Source organism: Aythya fuligula, chromosome 29 (genome assembly GCF_009819795.1).
Source record: "Aythya fuligula isolate bAytFul2 chromosome 29, bAytFul2.pri, whole genome shotgun sequence".
Taxonomy (NCBI): Eukaryota; Metazoa; Chordata; class Aves; order Anseriformes; family Anatidae; genus Aythya; species Aythya fuligula.
The window spans coordinates 1053251-1072932 of NC_045587.1; the positions used below are offsets into that span (position 1 = coordinate 1053251).

At 44.4% G+C, this 19682-nt stretch overlaps 1 protein-coding gene across 1 annotated transcript; it reads left to right on the plus strand.

The window, feature by feature from the left end:
- Window positions 1-433: 433 nt before the first annotated feature.
- On the plus strand, window positions 434-19657 carry CERS5 (ceramide synthase 5). Its single transcript, XM_032204698.1, has 11 exons — window positions 434-487; window positions 1136-1341; window positions 6766-6871; window positions 8979-9109; window positions 10071-10128; window positions 10710-10760; window positions 11416-11508; window positions 12891-13019; window positions 13293-13399; window positions 15288-15444; window positions 18361-19657. The coding sequence occupies exons 1-11, from the start codon at window positions 434-436 to the stop codon at window positions 18511-18513; spliced, it is 1245 nt and encodes a 414-aa protein (XP_032060589.1). The 3' UTR covers window positions 18514-19657.
- Window positions 19658-19682: the final 25 nt, after the last annotated feature.

A 19682-nucleotide genomic window follows, 5' to 3' on the forward strand; every position in this document is an offset into this window, starting at 1 on the left:
ATGGGCCATTTAATTTGCTTTCGACTGGATGGATGCCAAAAGGGCTATTATAGGAAAGATGGATCATTTGCTGCAATGGGGAAGGAAGCTGATGCTGTCCGCCTTCACGGAGAATTTGAGAACCTAATTAAAAAGCTGACCTAGAGGCTGGGTTGCATTACTTGGTAACCCCCGCCCCAAGGCTGTCAAGCTGAAAACTATGAGGAATTTTCTGAAAGTTCTGAAAACTATTACTATTATCTTAAACTTTGGTAACAAGCATACCTCTGGCTCCGTGTTTTGTGCTTAAATGTTTAAGCGCGTGGGTGTTATTAGTAAAACTAGTCCATGGTACCTTACCATGAACTCTTCATGTGAGAAATCACACCCATTTTGTGCTTAAATTTTGAACCACATGGGTGTTATTAGTAAAAGTAATCTATGGTACCTTACCATGAGCTGTTCGTGTGAGAAATCGCACAATGCTGCCTTGGAGCTTGATTTTGAGGTGAGTGAAGCGGGCTGTGAGCCTGTGAGAGGAATTTTGCCCTCAGGGGTTTACTGAGGTGTGTGTGGGGGTTATTTGGGAGTCTTAGTGAGGGGGGTTATCTGGGGGTTGGTTGAAAGGGGCTTTTGTCGAGTCAAGGGAGCTTTTTGTCGGCTTTTTTTTTTGTCGGGGATTCATGGAGGGGGGATTTATGGGGAGGTGGGATTGATAGAGTGGGTTTTATGGAAGGGGAGGTTATCGAGGGGGGTGGTTATCCACCGCCATTTGATCCCACAGCGGCTGCCTCAGCTCCTGCCTCACCCAACCCCTCCCCGAGGCAGAGCCCGAGGCCCTCTGAGAGGAACCTTGTGCCTCAGCCTCACCTCGGGACTTTTCCCGAGTTTTTTTTTTTTCCCCTTCGCCCCACCTCGGGCCGCGGGGGGGCGGTGGGGGGGGGCCGTTCCCGCCCATTCTCCTCAGCGGGCGCCTAACGGTCCGCGGCGGGGGCGGGGCTGGGCGGCACCGCGCACGCGCGCCATGTTCGAGGGAGGGGAGGGCGGGGCTTAGGAGGCGGACAGGCCCCGCCCCCTGGCGGCCGCGGCTGTGGCTGTGGCGGCGGCGGCGGCGGCGGCGGCGGAGGGGGGCGGGGGGAGGAGGAGGCGGCGGCGGCGGAAAATGGCGGCGGCCGCGGCGGCGGCGCTGCGGGCCTGGTTCTGGAACGAGCGGTTTTGGCTGCCCCACAACGTGACGTGGGCGGACCTGGCCGGGGAAGCGGGTCCACCGGGCAGCGGGCTGCAGTACCCGCGAGCCGGCCACGTCCTGTCCGCCTTCCCGTTGGCGCTCGGTATCTTCGCCGTGCGGTTGCTGTTCGAGAGGTGAGCCCTGGTTCCCCCCCCTCCCCCTCACACCCCTCCGGTCCTCCCCTCAGGCCTCCCGCTTCTGCCTCGGGACCCGTTAGCAACGGGCCTCGAGGCCCCGGGGGCAGCGGGGCTCAGCCCTCCCCCCGTGATAACCGGGCTCAGGGCCCCCCCCTCGCCCCTCAGGCAGCTGTGAGGCCTCCAGGCACCCCCCTGCTTTCTTTTTTTATCTTTTTGTGTGGAAAAGGAACAGCAAAACCCACCCTTGGGGCTGTCAGGGCACTCAGAACCCCCTCACGGCTCCCTTATCTAATGATTTTGGGACCCCAGAGGCTCCTCAGGTGCTGGAGGCGGAGGTGAGGCGAGGAGGAGAGCCCCAGGAGCTGGGTTGATTTCTTTTTGCTCCTGCCCAGCTTGGCTTGCTGGCGTTCCTGGGCTCTGCCCGCTGCGTACTTTCCGTCCCAGTTCCTGGATGAGGAAATTGGGCTCGTTCACATGGCCTGGTGTATCATTAAACAAGTTGTGGGTCCCCCCCTGCGGGACGGAAGCGCGTGCAGATCAGCGTAGCTGCCCGAGAGCAGGTGTAACGCCGCGCTTCCCATCCACTTGAATATCCATAAGCGTGTATTAACTCTCCCCTGAGGCAGGAGTTTATCCTTTGCATGATGGATATCTCCTATAGCCGTACCCAGGGCAGGCTCTGTGGGTGACAGGCTAATTAGGAAAGCAGCTTGCTTAACAGAACCGTTAGGTGCAGCCAGCTAAAACACCTCGGGTACCTGTTCAAATAGTTTTTCAAAGGTTGGTTTCGTCTTAACTTTCTGCAAGAAAAGAGGGGAAGTATTTCTAAGTGTGGAAAGGGCTGTAGGATTAAAGCAATTAGGGATTGAGTTGGTGTTATTTTGCAAGGTTTCTGTAAGAAGAGTACTTTTTTTTCTCAGCTTTCAGAAGTTAAGCAACAGGAGGGAACTGGGACTAAGTAAAAAGACAGGAGAACTGTAGAGAAGAATGTAAGGCGGGTAAGCAGAGTAGGAGAGAAGTTTGAGCATCTTTTTATTTCCCTCCCTCTCCATCTGATCTTCCAAGTACTTCAGAAAGCTGCTCTCAGCTCAAACCAGTGCAGAGGGCCCAGGAACACCCAGATACGTGGCAGTGCCAAAACCTCATCTTAGCTTTGCACCCTGCTGCTCGTCTTGGCCAGATGTATGCAGTTGCCAGCAGACAAGGCAAGGAAGCTGGGAGACAGGATGCTACCCCTGGAAGGAGCATTGCAGGAAGGTCTCCTCGCTTCCCATTTCAGTCCAGGTGTCTTACCTTGGGGAAGAAGTGCAAATGTTTCTTTTCTCTGGATTAAGAGAGATTCAGAGAGCTACAGCGCATCCCACTGCACCTAATACCAAAATCTTCCTGCTAACAATTATTTTATCCAGATAATGTCTGCACTGTGCCCTGGTATGTGAAATTTCTTTTGCAGTGTTGGTTTAGGAAGGACTCAAATGGATAATTAAGTACTCCTCCTGCACAATAGAGCCTGGAGACCACAGGCTGCTTCCTGAGAGGGTTTGTTCCTTTCCTTTAACAGTGTCAGCGCTGTCTCCGTGGTGGTATCCCGGTGAAAGCAGATCATGAAGCAAAATGCAAGGTTGTTTCTAGCGTGTTTATTTACAAAGACCACATTTTTCAGGAAGTGCTTTCTTCTTTCTCCTGCCACCTTGAAGATGTCAGAAGTTCAGTTCTGTCTAATAAAATCCCCTTGTGCAGATACCCCAATTCTGGCCTTGGGGATGATTAAGTCAAATGGTTTCCTTGACACACAATTGGCAATCGGACTTGATGACTCAGAACTTGAATTATAAATGTCTGTATTTCTTTAATTTTAGCTCCTCTCTTCATTTCTCTTTTGTCTGTTTGCCATAGATCTTCAGTGTGAGGAAGTGCTTTTGTTACACTGACACTTGTTACACTGGCACATGTTTCTCTGTTGGCAAATGCTGCTGTAAATTACCCTTTGCATCACGATGATGGCAAAATACTCATTGGGCTGGCTCTACATGGGAATGGTGTGTACTCAAAACCTGACTGTAGGGATGAGCCAAGACTTGCAGGGTGAGGTAAGGTCCTGACTTGGCTGAAGGTGGATTTTTGGGCAGGCAAGATAAAGAAATACTTCTGCGTACAGATTTGTGTGGCTTATTTTTTTTGTTGTGATTGCTGTGACTTCTTCCTATGCATCTTGTCCCACTGCAGGCACAAAATAGTTCCCAGGTATCTGGGAAAACACAAAGCCTGACGTTCATACGAGGTGTTAGTGTTTACACCAGAGTTCATTTTCACGTATAGGTATTCTTGTCACTCTCTGTGTCTGAGGAAGGATATGCTGCTTGTGCTCGTTCTGGTAGGGGAAAAAATAAAGTGGTTTTAGCTGTTGTTTTGTCAGTGCTGTCTGGAAAATTTGGTACAGTTTAAGTGAGGTTTAATCTTAACACAGCGAAACTGAGAGACTATAAAGAGATGAACTCTTGAGTGCATTAGCTGCAGGATGTGCCTACTTTATAAATCTTATTATTTAGGAGATTGTTCTTCCTTTTCAGAATTGTAGTAGGGATTTACCAGACAAACCAAACTGTTCCACAAAGGAGGATTCTGAGGCTGGATTTGTCAAGTACAACATGCCCAAGAAGTGCTTGTTATGCGTGAGTCTGCGTGCTAGAAAACTGGTGTTGGTTTCAAAATCAGTTCGTCTTAAAAAGCAGGGTGAAACAGATAGGTTGGTAGGCACGGCTTACATCAATGCGCAGGTACGTGTTCCGAAAAGCCTAATAAAAGTAGTGAAATGATGATAACTCCTTGTGGCGAGGGTGTGGTAGGATCTTGACCTTGGGAATAGTTGCTGCAGTATTTTCTATGGTATCATAAAGTAATTTAGATTGGAAGGGACTTCTTGGTCACCTTTGCAGTCCTTTCCTCAAAGCACGACAGTGTTCTAGGTCAGGCTGCTCGTGGTGCTCTTCAGTTTTGAATATCCCCAAGAATGGGAATTCTGGAAAGAATGGGAATTCTACAATTTGGGCAGTGTTTTTTAGTGCTTAACTACTATTGCTGTGCAGTTGTGTTTTATATTTTTTCTATGAGATACACTGCAAAAATTGCACGTCTGAAAACCTATTTTGGGGCCAAAAATGTAAAACACCACAGCCACCTTAGCTCAGCCCTAAAGGCACATCACCGTGTTGGAACTCCCTCCCTTAGTGTGGCGTGTCCTGTGCGCTTGCCTTGATGTCTGCTTGCTTCTGTGCACCCAGAAGTGTTGGTGGGGGTTTTGTTCTGCTCTGTGCTCACCTGCAGGCTTCACTGAGTTCCTCGAGTCCTGCGCAGTATCTGTAGCCTGTAGTGTACTTTCGATGATTTTTTTTTTCCTGATTTCTGGAAACATCTGTATTTTTTCCCAAAGCCTTCTAGTGAAGGAAGCTCATAACTCAGGAATACTTTTTGGCAGAGTTTTTTTTGTTTGGTTGATTGCTTTTTCTTTTTGGTAAGCGTTAGGTCCTAAAGTGAATTATTTCCACTCATTTCTATATCTAAGGAGATGTTCTTTCTTCTTTCTTTGATGCTTCAGGATTTGAAGTCTAAGATAAAGCCACATTCTGTGCATCATGTGAGCTTTCTTAACCATTCATTCTCCTCTTGGCTTTTAAGCAGAGTCTCCTGAATAATAAATGTATTGAATGTGCAGATTTCCAGGTTTTCTCTCACATACGAGGAAACTTTTCCCAGCCTGAGTATCATCAGGCCAGATTGAGATTTTTTGTCTTTATGGAGCTGCAAACGCCGTGTTCCAGCAAATGAAATAAAGGTATTGATCTGGCATGCTGTGACTGCACACATGTGCTCCTTTGCTGTTGTCATGGTGTATCCTGCAGGAAAGCAAAGTATGGAGATGGGCGCTTTTATGAAGGTCCAGCCAACTGTTTTATAACATCCTAAGATGATTGCTGGCTGGTGGGCTGGATTGGAGAGGAAGCAGTGAGCCTTTAGAGCAGGGAAGAGCCAAGCTGAAAGGAAATCACCCTTTCCTTTTTTCTTTTTGTGTTTTTTTTTTTTTTTTTTTTTCTCTTTTAGCTGCAACTGTTGAAACGAACAGGACGTATGAAGAAACAGGGCAGGACGGCGAAACCTGGTGCTGTGGTGCCTGGTACTTGTTTAGCGTTTTCTGAAAGCAGAGGAGTGCCTTTAGGATTACTCATGAGCTGATCCACAGTTTCTCAAGGGGAAAGCCCTAGAACCTGTGTCTGTTCTTAGATCCAGTCAAAGCTATGTGTTACTGGAATATTAACAATGCACTCCCAAGAAAGATTGCGGTTGGAACACTTAGAGTAATGATCCTGCTGAATTTTAATCTCTTCTTTTAAGCACAGGGAGAAATGGCAACAGATTTAATGGCTGGAAAAAGCAGCGCTTTCTGCTTAATGGCACTCCAAGCCTTCTAAATGGAATACATATGTGTAATAAAGTTGTCTCTGAATCAACCTCTGTTTTGAAGCAAGGTCGATTTAATGATGCAAATATTGGGTCCTTTTCAAAATTGTTTTTGAGAAACAGGTTTTTTGACGTGCTCTCAAAGTAATTGATGTTTTTCTTGAATTTGCTGTTCCTTGAAAGCTCTTGCCCCACCAACAGGAGGGAATACAGGTCACATTTTCAGGTAACACACGCGTTTTCCATAGCATCCCTTGGCCAACTTGACACAAAGGTACAGCGAAACCTACTTATTTTTGAAGGCATGTATTTTCACTTCAGTTGCATCTTGTTTTCGGAGTGTCTGTGCTATAAAATTCACAAAGTGCTAGATCAGCTTTGAGAAAACATGGTGCATGCAGGACTGAGATGTTGAGATCTTGGCTCTTGGACTGAGAGACTTGGTACATCTTCCCCATTCTCCCTAAGGAAATAAACCATTTATTTTTATTTTTTTTTTTTGTCCTCTTGGGGAAAAATAGAACTGCGGCTGTGTCTTTTAGGAACCATGTCACTCGAACTTCCCTTTTTTTCTGAGCTATGCGACACCAGGAAGCATTTTGGAAATAAGGCATTTTGTTTGTGGTGCTTTGGGGGCTCTAGTAGTTTGCAGGGATCTCCCATCAGTGTCTATTATTTATTTCTGAGCTAATATATCCTGCATCCTGATCCTGCAAGCCAAGGGCCTTAAGATTTAACTTTTCATTTTAGGTGTGCGTACGGTATGTGCTGTCTACAATTCCCAGGTGGACTAATAAAAAATGTTTCTTTACCTGTGAAGTTCCTTTGAGCAACATGAGTGAAGATCTTCAAAAGGTTTTTCAATAGGTTTTGCAATTTGTGACGAGTTGGGGTTGTTGTGATTTAGGCAGAGGAGGGGAACTAACGCCTTGTTCTAATGTGGCTCTTTGTTTGGAACTCTTTCAGATTTATTGCCAAGCCCTGTGCCATAAACCTTGGCATTCAAGACAGTGGACCTCACAGAGCTCAGCCTAATGCAATTTTAGAGAAAGTGTTTACATCCATCACTAAGGTGAGTCACACTGCGAATTCTGCTGGAAATGGAGGCCTGTAGGAATGAATGTTGATATTTTTTGTCTTCCACTTCTCTAGTGTGAAGAGTGCATTTCACACTGTGCATGCACAAGTGTGCTCTTTATTTTACTTTGAGATCTTCTCGTAGGAACGTAAATTCTCTTTATGGCTGACCTGAGCTTTTGCACACAGAGGAATCTTTTTTGAATCAAAGTTGTTGCCTTTTAAGAAGAGGCTTCTTCCTTTAGTTCCCTTTGTCCAAATTGTAACTAAGGGAACGGGTGACAACTGTTGGTTGAACAAGGAATTCCCTAGCATCTTTCACTTTCTATTGGAAAAGAGCTGCTCCCTGGAGATCTGGTGGCCAGCCGTGTGAGTGCCTCCATCTTCCTTTTGCCTCCTCTGCGATTGCTCAGCAGCTGTCGCAGTGGAAGTCCCTTCCACAAGCAAAGCCATTCAGTCAATAGAAGCATGCCCTGCCAAATGGCAGGCTGTTGGATGTTGACAGTAGGTATTTCTGTTGTTATCAGCTTCAGGTCTTTTCTCTCACTTGAGCTGACAGCGCTCTTTCCCTTCGGAACGACAGAATTGCGTGCTGTCTGTACTCTATTGAGTATTGACGGTTAAATCAACCCAGATGGTGTGATAGATTTTCATTAAAGATAGTAAAATGGAAGGTTTTATGTTCTCATTTGGTGATGCTGAACTTCATTTCGAGTGCAGCAGATAAAGCGCTCAGTGAATGGAAGGGAAATTCTATAAAAACCTTAGCAAAACTTGCCTCGTGGGAACATTAAAGTTCTGAAGTATTTGGGATGACATGTGAACTGAAAGGCCCCTATAATTTGATGCCATTTGTGGGGAGGACTTTTATGTAGGGGATGTCCTTGAAATTAATGTTCAGGAAACCCATGGGGATGCATGCTGTGCAAAATTTATCTAGCTTATGAAAACAGAGCTGCATTTAACTGTACCAGTATGCTTTCTGTGCTGTTGAGATCTGGAGGATCGGAATGTAGGGTGGCACTGATGCCACTGATGAGGGGAAAGATGTCAGTGCTGTTCTGAAACGGGAGCTCTGCCTGTTCTCCTTTGAGGCAGGTTTGCTTCCACTGCACAAGTGTCAGGCAGCCTGAACCTGAGCCTAGTACAGAGGCAAGAGGTCTGGCAGCGATGGAATTACAAGAAAGTTGTGGTTTCAGTACTGAACATCAGCTGACAGATTATTCTGCTTTTCAGTTCAACAGTCTGGTGACTCTTTATTAAATGAGCGTTCTGCATAGCTTTTGGGGTTTGTATATAACTCGAGTGGTAAAATGTGTTTATCATCTTTCAGTTGTAAGAGCTCCCTGGCAGAGCTTGTTAAAAGGACACTGGTCTGAAACTAACGTGGCTTATCTCACCACTGGGCCATTTTAGAGGTAGTTATCAGGTTTTGTTCACTTTGCTCTTATAAATCCATTTATGTCATTGTTCAAACAAATAAACTGCCAGTAGAGTTTCCAGTCGGAGAACAGTGATGCATTCTTTATCGTGCAGTTATTTCTGTTGTCAAGCTTAATTTTATTCATAAATTTAAAAGTGATAATGGAAATAATGCCATCTCCATGATGCTCTTTTTGAATATATTCATATCTGATGTGTTAAACCCAAATTTTTACTTTAAAGTTTCCCTAAACTCCACAGTGAGTAACAACCCTTAAATGTATTCAGCTTTGATCTCTCTGAATTCTGGACAGGTCGAGTTGATGTGCAAGTTTTAACAGGTAGGGCAGGACATTTTAAAAGTTGCTCCTCCTCCCAAATTAAGAAACAGAACAATTGCATTCTGTGTAGTAACGTGCTGTCAAATGACGAAATAGATGAGGAAATGTTAAACCAGAAGTGTTCTGAATAATTAAGTCATTAGTGGCTTTTGATGGTTAAACTTGAATGAAAATTTGTGGCAACAGGTTCTTGCTTTTAAAATGTAATAGTCCATATGTAGTGCCTTTGTAGTGTGTTTTTTTTCTCTGTGCATCGTGTCTGTCATAGTACAGAAGGGTTTTCAGACTGCACACAGATTGAGAAGTAGGAGAAATGACACTTGTTTCGTTTTCCTTCAGTCTCCAGATGGAAAAAGGTTAGAAGGCTTGTCAAAGCAGCTAGACTGGGATGTTCGAAAGATCCAGCGCTGGTTTCGTCATCGGAGGAACCAGGACAAACCCACCACCCTCACTAAATTTTGTGAGAGCATGTATGTTTGTGCAGAGGCCAAGATGTGCCTTCATCTTAAAGCTCCAGCTGTATGTTCTCTTTTCTAACTGAAATTGTCAGCTGCTAACTTAAACTAGTGTCTTGGGGTTGGCTGGTGGAAGATAAATACTCATATAGGCAATTGCAAGACATTAGGAGGGCTTTTTAGGATTGATTTTTCTCAAATACTTTGTATGTGTGCACCAAAGCCCAGAACACCTGTACAGGAATCATTCCTGTCTGCGATAAGCAGCTTTTCATAGCACACCAGGTCCATAATGCAGACAGTAACACTTCAGGGGGTGTGTGTGCATACATGCGTGTGCACAACTCCAGTAATTATACCGAAGACAAGTCTGCTGTCTGCACACTTACGTTGTAGACCAGTATTTTTCCCAGTATTTATGGCTTGAACAATGGTGTGTGTACTTTGGTATACAGACACTTCTTGAATTCCTGTTCTTTTCATTTCAATTCATTCTTTTGTTCTTTGTTTCCTTCTGAATGCTTATAGTTACCCCTGTTAGCGTAGTAGCGTCTGAACATTTTTTCCTGACTTATTTCTCCTGTGCTGGTTTCTTTCCTTTCCAGTAACTTTCTTCATATTAATTCTTCCCCCCAGTATGGTTTTGTCTACTTAAAGCCACAAGGTAAGAGGGACAAATACAGTTATTAGGATACCTTCTGGATAATATGACTTTTCTTGTTGTTATATTGATTTGTTATGAAAGATGCATGATCACTCTGGACTTGGCTGTTGATACAAACTAGTCTGGTTTGAAAACTCTTAAATAGGTTTATCCTTGCACAAAATGTTTACAAGTGGAGGATTACTGATTGGTGGGTGAATGCTTTTTAGGTGTCAGAATTGTTTTTGTCACAGTTTGTTCCAATTTTTGTTACAAATGTTAACCAGAAGCTATTTCTATTTCATACATTTCATTTTCTGCTTCTTTTTCTAGGTGGAGATTTACATTTTATTTAAGTATATTTTTTTATGGAGTCAGGTTTCTCTGGACGGTGAGTAGATTTTTCACACCTCTCCCTCCATACTCTTCTGTGTGATGTGCTACTGGATTTTGGCTGTCTTGCTGAAATTTCAGGGTTTGCTTACCAGCGTTCCTTGTGTGCTTGCGCCTAGCTTAAAACAAGGGGAGTTTAGTGGTGATAGTCATCTTTGTGTTCCCTTATTTGAGATCCTGGTTGTAAACAAATCTGTCATTATGGAAATATTAGAAACCTCTTTGTTGCGTTACACCAGAACAAGACAGCCCTGCTTTCTTGGTGTGGAGAACTGCTTATTTTCTTGCTAATCTCTTTCCTTCCTGCAGGGATACAGATTCATCTCTTTGGGTCATTATTATTAGAGCTTTATGCTTGTTCTTTGAATTTCCATTGCATTGTAGCTTGCCTTTGGGTGCCCAAAGAATATTTTAAATCATTATGATGTTTTTACAATAAACTTAGGTTGGGTGGTAGAATGGAGATGCAATTTATGTGAAACAGAATTGTAGTGGTCAATTGCCTTAGATGGCAGTGAATTAAAAAACGATAACAACAACAAAACAATGCAGAATAAGAAATTGTCTTTTTCCTTTAAGGCACCCTGGTTCTGGGACACACGACAGTGCTGGTACAACTATCCTTTTCAGGTAGGATGTAAACACTTACTGGATCCAGATCTTCACGATTTCAGTTCGTATTTTTGTTAATGACAGCAAATTGAAACTCGTTAGATGTGGCTGCTTCTCATTCTGTGCATGCTGCACAGGCTGCAACCTGGTAAGCTTTCTAGTTAGTGAGTGGCCATCCCTTTCTGTAGGTACAAAGATGGCATTTGCCCTTCAGATCCTGGTTAGGTTTGTTAAGAGCAGTGTTTCCTCAGATGGAACAGACTTAGTTCATACTCATTTTGTGTTTACTTGCTGCTGAGGTTATTAAAAGTAACTTATTTACAGTGTTATTTTAATTATGCAGCAAGTATGATTGTGTAGAGGCCAACCAGTTTGGTTCAGTGCCTGGCTTTCCTAATCCAAGAGGCTGCAGTATGATTTGTAAACATTGAACTTTATTCAAAAAGAGTAAGATTCTGCTGTCAAACACAAATGTTTGCTTGTGTGAATAAGCCTAGAGGAAGATGGCTGTTGCTTCAGCTCGTTTTTACTAAACCTTAATTCTGGATCTCTTAACTTACGCCTCAGCATTCTGAAGGAACAGAGTGGGATGGGAAGGAAGGAAAAAGTGGATTTTAATGTGAATTTTGAAGTATTTTGTCTTCTAACTGTGCTATGTTTGTTTGTTTTCCAGCCTCTAACATCCAGGCTTTATTATTACTATATCTTGGAGCTGGCCTTCTATTGGTCTCTCATGTTTTCTCAGTTTACAGACATTAAACGGAAGGTGAGATTAACCAGAATTGCACTAACCACTTTGCTAAACAGACAAGACTAACAAAAATCATGAGTGTGCTTGGCCCGTAGAGCTGAAGCATAGTAATAACTGAATTTTCTTCCTTGTTCACATCTCTGTGTAGCCTACCTCCTTCTGTAATCACTACCCAGTCCTGGGGGAAAGGGAGGAGCAAGCCTGCTATGCAACCTGGTGTAGCCTCAAGAGTCCCTTTCACCTTCCAGGGGAAAGAACAGAATCAGTCAATACCTCCTAATAAACAGTCAGCAAATCATTGAGAGAGAGGGGAAAAAAAAAAAAAAAAAAAAAAAGATTTAATTAGAAGGCTTGCAAGAAAGCAGGAAAATAAAATGCTCAAAGCATTACCTTGCTGAGCAGGATGAGAAAATGGCAAACACTAAAGCGATAATGCATTCTTTTTTTGAAAGTAATTTTTCTTCTGTGTCTGTAGCAGAATGATGACTGGTCATGATTGCTGGAATCTAATTCCGTTGTATTGCCTTCTAGGATTTGGCTTATTGTTGCTGTTGGAAAACAGTTCAAAATAAATCAGAGTTTATTGCTTCTGTTATACAAACTGCAAAGTAACAAACTATCCCGATTCTTGTATTAACTGTTCAAAAATAAGTTGTTGTTTTTTGTTTTTTTTTTTTTCTTTCTTCCCTGTACTGGAATATTAGCTCCAAAATATAGAGTAGATGCAGAAAGAGTGTGATTAACAGCATCTCTGATATAATTTGTTTGTGATATTTAGTTTTGTGCTCTGTGTATTACATTCCTCATGGTAAGGTACACTGAGGTGGTGTGTTAGTGTTGTACCCAGGGGACTGAACTGGAACACAGCCTTGAATGTAATGTACGTGCATTGTGAAAACTTTTTTACTGGAGTGGCCTAGCTCTTGCTGTTGGATTATCTTCTGTTCTATGCCTGCTATGCTCTGGCAGGTTTTTACATGCTGACAACAGTAACAGCAGCGTGCTTACGGTTTGTGCCAAGAGCTGAAAGGACTGGCAATATGACTGCAAAACCAAAAGGAGCCAAAAATAAGGACCATATGTTGTCCTATCAATCTTTTGAGAGGATTCTGCAGCCATCCGTATCTTGATCTTGCGAGTATGTGCCAAAGACTGCTGTACTTCTGTGTGCAGAATTACAACCTTACAGAAGCACAGGTGCTGGGAGAGACCTTTCTGGAACCTCTAGCGATCATGACAGATGTTGTGTGATGAGCTGGGCTTTACATGAAGTGGAGTCAAGTCTGAACTGAACTGAAGTAATCCTCTGACCCCAGCTAGTCAGTTTGGTGGCTCTGCTCTAAACATCTGTATTCGTTTGACAGCCAAAGGCTCTGAATTCTTTTTTCTGTTTCCAGGACTTCCTGATCATGTTCGTCCATCACTTGGCTACAATTGGACTCATTACATTCTCTTACATGAATAATATGGTGCGGGTTGGAACGCTGGTGCTGTGTCTCCATGATGCATCCGATTTCCTCTTAGAGGTGAGTTTCCTTTCAGATCCTTACCTAACGCTAGTGTGGTCTCAGGGGAGCAAGCTGACTTTCCTGTTCTTGCTAAAACAGCATTAAATATGCCGTAAAACCTGTGTTGCTGATCCTGCCTTGTCAGCTTTTCCTCATAACTGCTGAGAATAATCCCTAAATGTTCCTAAGTCCTTACAAATGTGATGGCTTGAGGGTTTTGGAGCTCTACAGCCTGGTAATTACATGATTGCATGAAGGGAATAACACTCTCATGTTTCTTTCCTTTTTTAGGCTGCAAAGCTAGCCAATTATGCCAAGTACCAGCGTCTGTGTGATGCCTTCTTCATGCTCTTTGGTGTCGTATTCATTGTTACACGGTTGGGCATTTATCCTTTTTGGTAAGCACCTTGAGGTGTAAGGTCTTGTTTGTTCTTCCAAGCCCTTAAGCAAAGCCTTTGTACCTAGACTTCTTGCAAGCAGTACAGCCTGTCCCCTCAAGGCAGCCTGAAGTTGCAGACAACCTAAGTATCATTTGGAGCAGTACTTTCAATCAAAAATATGAAGAAACCTCTCAACAGTCAGTTGAGAGAGTGTGAAAAGCGACTAGAATCTTAACGCACAGCTGGCCCCTCTCCTCTTACTGCAAAGTGATGACAATGCTCATTAGCTGGAGCAGAGTCAGCTGGTATCTGAACGACTCAGAGGGTTGTTTGCTTCTCTTGACTTGAGAAGTTTTGGAAATAGTTACAGTTGAGGCATGGTCTCTTGAAGTAAAATTAATTTCTGAGTATCTGGCTTAGTCATCATTGCCGCTTTTGATTTCTTACGGCACTTTTGTCCTACCCTTGAGTCGTGACTCTGTAGAGCCTAAAATAGGTCTGAGGTTTCTGGAGAGGTAAAACCCTGGCTAAATGGCTTATAGCTAATCATCGTATAATGAGATTCCCTCTTGCTCCAGCAGGCTTGGTGAGGTAGTTCTGGTGTTAGCCACTTGTTTCTGTAGAAAGAGTGTGCTGAAAATGTGGTTATAGTTGATTATTATTCAATTTATTTTGATTTTACTGCATACATTTCTTTCCTGAGCGACGGACAGCCTGCATGGCTATTCTTTTGGTGTACATTAGTGGCAGACAGAAACAGTCCTTCATTTATGTTTTGATATCAGGGTTGCAATTAAAGCTCCTGCTTGTTTCCCAGAAAACGCATCAAAGAAATCTGCATAAGGAAGGGCCTTTAATCCCTTTGTTTCCACAGTCTCCTTCCAGTGACAGATGAGGTAGTTGTTGTTGTTTTTCTTGCTGTTGTCTGTCACAAGGTGATGCTCTTGCATCATGCTATTGCTCAGCAGTCCTGTAAATCTTTAATGTATTTTCCACTGGCTGTAATGTAATTCCACTACTTCGTGCAGAAATCTGGCAAGCTCGCAGTGGGTATTGCAAACCTTAGGCTGCTTCACTTCATGTATATTCCCGTCCCTAATTAGTAGTGTAAAACATCAACAGACCTCTGGAGTTGCATGTAAGTCACCGATAAGCCAGCTAGGAGGTAGATGTTTCTGTGACTCTGTTTTGGGGGGGGGTGGGGCTCGGGTTCTTCTTTGAAAGGCTTGTTTTTCTTTTCCTGCGAAGTGTTCAAAGCTACGTGAAACTAATGGCATTTTTAAAGGTCTCTCCACACGTCTCTACTTCACAAAGTCTAAAATGTTTATTAAATTACTGAAGTACTGGCAGTAACTCCCAGCGATGAGAACAGCAAAGCAGCAATGAAAGGAAGCACAATGCTTTGGCCGTGAACTAGTTTCGAGTCCTCCAGCTTGGCAGGAGAAACCTATAAAAAAATAAGAGAGAAGGGAATAGCACACAGGGAGGCAGACCTACTGGGAACAAAATTCTTCTGTGATCTTTAAATATGGGTGAAGACGGCCCGAGTAGGAATGTGTTAACACTTGTTTTGATGGCCGGAGCAGCTTGACATCACTTCCTGTAAAGTTATTACAAATGCTCATGCTGTTGAGAAGGAAATTGGCAGCAGATCTGTGTGTGTAACCAAACTGCGGAACGTTCGCATCTTCTCCTGTTTGTTGCTCTGTTCAAATGTTTCTAATTAGCTTTAGTCTGTCTCCTAACTCTGGCAGGAGACTAGATGCATTGCTGCTCTGACAGGAGCAAAGCAACAGATGCTTAAATGATACAAACTGTTGTGCAGCTGGCCACTCGTCTTAATTTAGAGCTGGAAGCCATGTTACCAGCACAACTGATCTGTAATGTGTTTCTGGATCTCTTCTAGGATTTTGAACACAACCCTCTTTGAAAGCTGGGAGTTGATTGGCCCCTATCCTTCATGGTGGCTCTTCAATGGCCTTTTGGTAACCTTGCAGGTCTTGCATATCATCTGGTCCTATCTCATCATTCGCACCGCCTACAAGGCCCTCATGCGGGGCAAGGTAAGTCTGGTGGTGACTGTTTTGGGTCCTCTTTCGGTAAGCTCTGAAAGAACCCTGAGAAACCAAGCCCTTCAGTGAGGGCTGGTGCTAGTTCTCAGTGTAATTGCATCAGAAATGTTTTGTAGAAGAGCACTTTGATTTGTTTTTTCACCCTGGTTGCTCTGCAAACTTGAGGGGCCAGGTAGATACAAAGGCAAGGATGCTGTCCTCTCTGCTCTGGTCATACAGGGAAATAATGCCATTACCCAGAACACTGAGATGTTGTAATAATGATGGTGATGACAGATCTGTTAAGTGCTTTGTTTAGAGTGTAAGGCATTAGAAAGCTCATTTTGGGTTGCGATGAGGATTGTGCATCTCCTGCTTGTTAGCAAGGACAAAGGCTTCTGGCTGCCAGTGCATGGCCAGGCATTGAGCTGCAGCATGCAGAGGAGAAAGGGTTACCAGAAATTCCAGGGAGTATGCTGGCTGTTACTGGGGTGCAGCCTAGTTTCAGTCTTACGTATTCGAATTTTAATTGTGTTGGGGTCTTAGGGAGAATGAGGGTGAAACTACAGCAACTTGCTGGCAGCAGATGGTACCCTGAGAGCAAACAATGCTGACTTTTGGCTGCAACTTAAGTTGCTGAGCTTAAAAGGTGCACTTCAGCTGAAGAGGCACGAGACAGGGAAAGCCAGTCTGGGAACTAATTTGGCACTTGGCCAGCCCATCAGGAGAAGCTGCTTCCTTCCATCTACCAGAGTGCAATAACTGATTTACTAGCACAAAATGCCTTTTTTATCGTGTACCTGAGTTTCTCTCATAGCTCTGCTTTATTTTGTTTGACTTCTTAGTTGCCCTTACACACGGCACGTGACCTTGAAGAATGTATTGTAGCTGTTTGTGGTGCTCATCACCAGAGGAAGACATATTTTAGAGCATGCATGTGATTTTTTTTTCATCTGTTTGCCGCAGCTGCTACTGCAAGGCTTGTTTTCTGTCTGTGCAGCTGTTCCTACAGCTGAGGTCTACACCTTTTTTCCTTTCCTTGCTTCTCTCCTGTCCAGGTGACCTAGCCAGAGAAAGGACTCTAAGCTTTGTCTTCTTCATTCTTTTCTCACTCCTTTTCCTCTGTGCCAGATTGGAGCTGGACAGTTTCATCCTTTGCATGTAAGTGTGATCTGTACTTCTGTTTCTACACTGAAACACATCTGTGTCTGTTTCTAGGCCGAGTTGAACGCAAAGTTATGGTCTTGGGGTTTCAGATGGGTAGTGCCTTCTCTTAAAATGTTTATGTCCCAGTTTTGTACAGTGCTGGCTTTGACAGTATGCCAAAATGCAGGTTTTTTCCAAAGGTCTCAGAGGTCTAAGCAGTGTCCTGTGGTGGTTTGTTCTTCTGCTGTCAGATGGCTGCATGACTTTGACCTTTCTGCTTCTGCAGGCCCACAGAGACTCCGATGTCTCTCTTTAGTGCTCATTAACAATCTGCTGGGTGAAAGAGGGCAGCAGAGAAGCAGTTCTTTTCTTTTTTTGTGAAAAGGATGACAACAGTCACTAGCCCCCCAGATAATGGGGAGAAATACTGAGGGATTCCTGCTTCCTTCCTGTCACCCTTTGAACTTCCAATATAGGAGAGTGGGGAAAGATACCAAAAGTTTTGGCAACACACAGAAGCCAGTACGTCCAACAGGCCTGTCAGAACCAATCCTGGAGATCATTAACTTGACCTGGCTTTCCGCCACATCTTCCTTGGAGCTGAAAAACTTCCTGGCTGGTACTGTTTGAAAGCCGTAAGCCTGACTCAGAGCAAGCAGAGTAGGATCAAGTCCCGAAGTGCCTGGAAACATGCTAGCCACAAAGTGCTTGCATCTGAAGCAAATGAGGGCTATTAGTTGCAGCCAGAAGTGTGGAGAGCCCGCCTTGGGGTATGTAAAGCATGTGCCATTCACGCAGCCACAGCTCGGCACCGGTGCGTTTATGGCTCTGGCTCCCAGCCAGCGACCAAGGTGCTTATTTGCAGTTAGGGCCGGGCTTGTGATCCCTTCCCGTCACCTTCTGGTGCACTTGGCTCTGCGGTGTTGGTACACTGCCCTCCTGTGGTGCTCTGAGAGCAGCTAACAGCGGCATGTGCCCGACCCCTGGCCAGAACTGTGCCTGGAGGGGTTTCCAAAGGTTCAAAATCCCACGTACGAATGGAATTCAGCTGGCTTTGCAGCCCATCTTTTAACTAAAACCATAACTCTGTAGATCAAATCTAGATTACCTTGGCTGAGATGCTCCTTCTGTACCTGAACTGTGTTTTGCTGGATTAGGTAGTTGTTTCTTTCCTACAGCCTGCTGTCCAAACACACTTTTGCTCGTAAATGGGATCTCATGTGTGAATCACAAGCTGTGAAAATGGGAGGTGCTTTGTGCAAACAGTGATGTGATAAATATAGCTGGTTAATTTGTAAAATATCAAAGGCACTCCCTAGAGTGTGTTCTCTAGAAGTGATATATGTATATTTTGTCATCATACCTGCTGATTATAAAGGTGTGAGATTTATTTTTTTCAATTTAAAACACACTTGTTGTTTGGAAAAGCAGCCTTTAAGCAATCTAAAATGAGGCTCTTCAAAGACAAAAGCAGGCAGAGATCTACAGCATCCTCTGATCTAGTGAGTGAAAATGCGTAGTGCTTCCACAGATGGACAGGGTATTTGAAAAATGGACCTCGTAGCTCCCAACTGCCCTTTCCAACATCTTTCTTGCTTTCTGTACATGAAGACAGGCTCTTCCTAGTAAGTTTGAATTTACTACGGCTGGAATATAGAAGGTAATTGTAAGTGAGCAAGGCTGGTTAATCACATGAATGCAACCTTTTTACTGCTGTTTCCTGTGAATTTATCAACTTCCCTCTTCCCCTTCCCACTACCCAATCTCTTTTGAACTGTTTAGGTATCAAAAGATGACCGCAGTGATGTAGAGAGCAGCTCTGAAGAGGAGGATGTGACTTCCAACAGCACAAAAGGAGTTTTCAGCACTTCGAGCAATGGCTCCAACCGCGTTAACGGCCATGTGGCGAGTGGCCAGTGGACAGAAGAGGAGTAAGGCTGTGGGTCGGCCTTGAGCAAACACGAACTTGTCTTTAAATATCTAGATGTGTTGAGCTCCACATTCCCAAGTGATCTTTAATCAAGATACCCCTTCCCCAGAAAACCTCCAGCAAATCTGAAATGGGCACAATCCAGACCAGGCAAAGGCTTTGCACGACAGAAGGGAGAAAGCCGATTACTAGGGCAAAACCAAAGCCACAGATTCCATTTTAAGCCATGTTGTACCCCATCTTAGTCCCATTGATGTTTGCAGAGGTGTGTTTGTATGTGACAAACTGGTTTTTACTAGGATCAACTCAAGGCGGAAACGAGTTTGGATGAGGCTGGCTGCTGCCCCCAGGAGGGGCCGGGTGCCATCTCGGTGACTGTTCCCTGCGGCTCCTCGATGCACTCCAGAAGCTGCTCAGAGCACGGCGCGAGGGGTGGGTTTCTGGTCCACCTCCGAGCTACCCGGGCTGTAGCAGAGACTTTTCTCAGCCCTACTGCAAGCGCTCTGGATTACAGCCACGCTTTGAATTGGATTGTGCTACAACAAAACCGTTGTTGTGACTTGGTGGTGGGGTGCTGTAGGCTGAGGAGGAGGTTTTCGCTTGTTATCTCTGCTGTCACGAGGGACCAGGCCAGCATTTGCTGCCTCTTTTGGTGCTGCAAGCCCCTCTGAAGTCCTACCTACAGCCTTCCAAAAAGGGGGAGGGGGTTTGCTTACTGCCCCTAAGTCAACTCTCACAATACATGCCTTAATTTTTCTTTTTTTTTTTTTCTGTTTCAAGACATGGTTTTGAAGACTTTTCTAGATGTACTGGCTCGAGTCAGCTAAGCTAGGACCTGAGGGTGGTCCAGGGCTGGGGGGCTGCTCGTAGTTTTCCCCAAACTGTTTCCAGTCCTGCTTGTCTGTACTTCTAGCCAGAAGTGAATGTTGCTGCTCTGATTTTTTGCAATTCTGTGGAGGAAATCACTGGGCCGGCGAGGTGGCCAGGCCGTGGGCTTCGCTTCTTCTTTTTTACTTGATGGTACTTGGGGGCAGCGGGCAGCCCTGCGCGCCGAGCAGGAGCAGAATGTGGGAAACTCCTTGAGTTGTTACCGTTTTATACCATTGTTTACTCTTATCTCCGATTAAAAAAAAAACCAAAAACGCTTCAGAACCGCGCCTCGCCTTAAATAAAC